At 43.3% G+C, this 4,210-nt stretch overlaps 1 protein-coding gene across 1 annotated transcript in view; it reads right to left on the minus strand.

Annotated features, from left to right (window-relative positions):
- Positions 1-1,485: 1,485 nt before the first annotated feature.
- Positions 1,486-4,210, minus strand: part of dhrs12 (dehydrogenase/reductase (SDR family) member 12) — a 17,395-nt gene continuing 14,670 nt past the window's right edge. Inside the window, exon 10 of the mRNA XM_063193149.1 lies at positions 1,486-1,761. Coding sequence (XP_063049219.1) covers positions 1,649-1,761 — 113 coding nt within the window. The 3' untranslated portion in view covers positions 1,486-1,648. The remainder of the gene's footprint in view (positions 1,762-4,210) is intronic.

Here is a 4,210-nt window from a genome sequence, read left to right on the forward strand (position 1 = left end):
AATCTATAATTTTCTCTCAAAAAATGTCATTGGTTTCAATTGGTTTCAATGAGGGCAGTCGTGTTCTGGCAGGGACTCGCTTTTCGGCACGTCACCCCACCTTGCTCTTGCACACCGTGCATTCAGACAGTAAATACATCGAGTAAACCAACGAAAACACTTCTGAGACTCATTCTTGTGCGTGGTTGTCAAGTCAAATCGAAAAATCCCCAGTCAATCGAGCCCCACGTTGATCTCGCACAACGTGAAGCAAACGAGGGGCGTGGCAGGCAGTCAAAACAAAGACACAAAAAACCACACACACACACAGAGACCAATATCACAGTCAGACCAGCAGAGGGCAAATGTAAACAAAGAGTCCAGAGGAGAGTGCGGGCGGTGGTTTACTAGGCTAATCCTACAGCACAGTGTGGCATACAGCTTAATTCGTATTATAGGCCTAGTTTTTACAAAGCACTCCAAAGCATCCAGATGAGTGTTTGTGTTATCCTAATTCATAATGAATGACTGATCTCAGTTTGTGTGGGGGTAGTGTTCATCACCCACTGTCCAAGAAAAGTCTGTTGTCTATGTGAGATGCCATTTTTCATGATTGATCCGTCTTTATTATAGAAGGTGTTGTGAAGTATTTATTATAAAGTAATTTCACAAAACAGTTCACTAAAGGCTGAAGCCTTTAATATTAATTAGGCAAATTTCACAACAAATTGACATAGTATCATAATTATGAGTAAGGAATTAAGGATAACATGTCTACCAACTGTACTCAACACGACAGATGACATTTTCAATATTCCATCTTATATTATATTGGTCAATATTGCCAATTGACCCAATTGCCCAATACTTCAAAAGAGAGAAGTCTACCGCACACTTTCTTGACTTGTTCGCCCTAATAAAACGAGCATAAATCAAGAAAGTGTGCGGTAGACTTCTTTCTTTCCAAGTTATTATTATTATTATTATTATTATTATTAATAATAATAATAATAATAATAATAATAATAATAATAATAAAACATGGAATTAATCATAGACTTTCTGGGTAATTCAAATGAACACGGCCTACTGGTAATTAAGAACAGAGATGAACTTCTGCACCCATATCATAGGCCTATTGGACAGCACAATGTGTGGCTGCTTTGGACTCTTCATGCAATCTAGGATGCTTACCCACACACCACAGGTCTCCTCTGTGTGTATGTGTGTGTGTGTGTGTGTGTGTGTGTGTGTGAGAGAGAGAGAGAGAGAGAGAGAGAGAGAGAGAGAGAGAGAGAGAGAGAGAGAGAGAGAGAGAGAGAGAGAGAGAGAGAGAGAGAGAGAGAGAGAGAGAGAGAGAGAGAGAGTGTGTGTCAGGGGTTCAAATCATCAGTGTTGGAATGGTAAGACACACCAAGAGTACACACAGACGCAGGAGTACTTTGAAAAGTTTTATATAAATACATCACAAATTACATCACAGATAACATACTGCAGGGTGTGTGCGTGTGTGTGTGTGTGTTATGGCTTAGTGAGTGTGTGTTTAATTCCTGCAGTCGTTTTTCCTCTGGAGTGTGTGTGTGTGTGTGTGTGTGTGTGTGTGTGTGTGTGTGTGTGTGTGTGTGTGTGTGTGTGTGTGTGTGTGTGTGTGTGTGTGTGTGTGTGTGTGTTATGGTTTAAACTTGTTGGTGAGTGTGTTTAATTCCTGTAGAAGTTTTTCTTCTTCGGCTGCTGATGATCTCGTGGAGGCCAGAGGGAGGTGTGTGTTCACCGGCCGACGATCTACACACACACACACACACACACACACACACACACACACACACACACACACACACACACACACACACACACACACACAGGGTTAGGAACATTTTAAAGACAGGAGATGTGTGTTCACCTGCCGACGATCTACACACACACACACAGACACACGCACGCACGCACACACACACACACACACAGAGGGTTAGGGACATTTATAAAGACAGGAGATGTGTGTTTGTTCACCGGCCGACGATCTACACACACACACACACACACACACACACACACACACACACACACACACACACACACACACACACACACACACACACACACACACACACACACACACACACAGGGTTAGGAACATTATAACGACAGGAGATGTGTGTTTGTTCACCGGCCGACGATCTACACTTCTGTTTGTGTGTGTGTGTGTGTGTGTTACCTTGGTAGAAAGCACCACTGGGTCGTGTGTGTGTGTGCTGCTTGTCTCTGTGTGTGTAAGTATGTATAATGTGTGTGTGTGTGTGTTACCTTGATAGAAAAGCTCTGCTCTGGGTAGTGTGAGTGTGCGTGTGCGTGTGTGTGTGTGTGTGTGGGACTGAAAGCATGAAAGGCTAAGGTTCTACTTGGCAGCGAGAGAAATGTCCATCAACCCATCTTGTGTAGGCTTACCGAGAAGAGTAGCCTATTTCTAGCATTTGTAGACGGCAAAGAATTCAAACTTTGTCTTCGACACAGCCACTGCGAGCCAAGAAACAGCGAGAGAAGGTGTGCAAACGAAGCATTGCATCACTCTCACGCAGATGGTTAGCCTACATCGGCGTATGAGGAAAGTAAAAGTCGGCAACCCTGTTTGATGCTCCCAAAAATGTAATGGTAATGTAATTTCATCAAACGGTGTTGGGGACCTTTTCCCTTTAGTGATGGACATGCGCATTCTCTGACTTTTTGGATTACACCGTGAATCATTACAAAGGTTAAACTTCATGTCAATAAAACGGAAACTCATCAGAAGCATCAGGTGAGCTTTTGGCCGCGAGAGACTTTCTTTGTGTGTTCTGGAAGGCACAGGCTACATTTGCGCCACGGAAGGCAGATTTGTAACGTGGATTATTGAAACTGAAGACTTGATGTCATTGGATAGGCCTATTTTTTTTCCGTTTGGTAGGCTATAATTACGGAACATGCAAAGAATTGGAAACAGAGCGCGCCCAGTGCTTCACTGTGTGCGTAACTTCCATTGTTTTTTAAAAAAACAGTGTTTGCTAGAACAGCATAGGCCTAGCCTACCTATCAGCTACAAAAAAACGGCAAAATTCCCTGATTTTAAGTCAAAAATGGGAAAAGTTTCAACAGGTCAAGACAGTCAACGGGACAGCAGTGACAGGTCAGACAGTACACCACCATGCTTTTCCATTTAAAAATCCCCACACAGGGCATGTTTTAAAAGGAGCGTGTTCACTGCAGCGTAAAAAATGAAATATGAGTGTCCTTGTTGTTTTGCCGCTCAAGTTGTCTGGGACTGATGCAATTCATGCTGGTTCAGGTTGTAATCAGGTAAATTCCCGCGATTGTCTGTGCGTTTGCCATGATGAACATCAATTGCATGACTATGAACTGATGCTGCGATGCAGATAGAGGGCACACCCATGCCTACGGTCCGACGCTCGAGAATGAGAGCTCGTATTTTCAAGGAACTTGAATTCTTGGTGGTAGCCTATCTGGCATAAAATGTACTGGCAGGTAGTTCAATAAGCAAGACCCTCTAGCTGGTGCAGAGCCCTCTACGGCGCTGAGCTACTAGAATAACTAGAGGGGGTGTGGCAGGCTCGTCAGGCTAACTGACAGCCGTGGGGATCATTTATGGACCGACGCTTTTGACCTAGCGAACTATTTTTTTTTGCTGGGGAATTTCGTCTTGCTGCCATAAGTGTAAATTCTCAAAGCCATGTGAAAAGTTACAGCTGTTTTACAATGACATTTTAGCAGGGCGAATTGATATTGCAATGCACCTGCCTTATGTTATGCCGTGTCCCTCCCGGCCGTGAAGGGGAGCGAATGGGATAGAGCAGAATCACTGCTAATGAAAAATATTTCACGTCACCTCTATTAGCCTTCTGACTGTTGTTCTATCTGACAGTTCTGTTAAGCAGAGATTCAGACTGCCTAGCACATTATCCTGATTCTGAGCACTAGGCTGCAGTATTCTGATTTCTCACGTAGCTTGGAGTAGCATCTTTTCACCGGAGACAAAGACCTGCAGCACGAAATGGATAGGGTTGGATTTAGATTATAAATCATAGTTCTCAATTTCAAATAAATTCCCGGAGAATTCAAATGGATAATGAGGGAGGCTCGGTGGTCGGTTAAGATTTTAAAACATTTTCATCATCCCCAGTGTTTATAGGCTAAATTACGAAACGAAAATGGCACCGTCAGGAACCGGCATCGAAACGAA

This window comes from Engraulis encrasicolus, unplaced genomic scaffold (genome assembly GCF_034702125.1).
Source record: "Engraulis encrasicolus isolate BLACKSEA-1 unplaced genomic scaffold, IST_EnEncr_1.0 scaffold_29_np1212, whole genome shotgun sequence".
Lineage (NCBI taxonomy): Eukaryota > Metazoa > Chordata > Actinopteri > Clupeiformes > Engraulidae > Engraulis > Engraulis encrasicolus.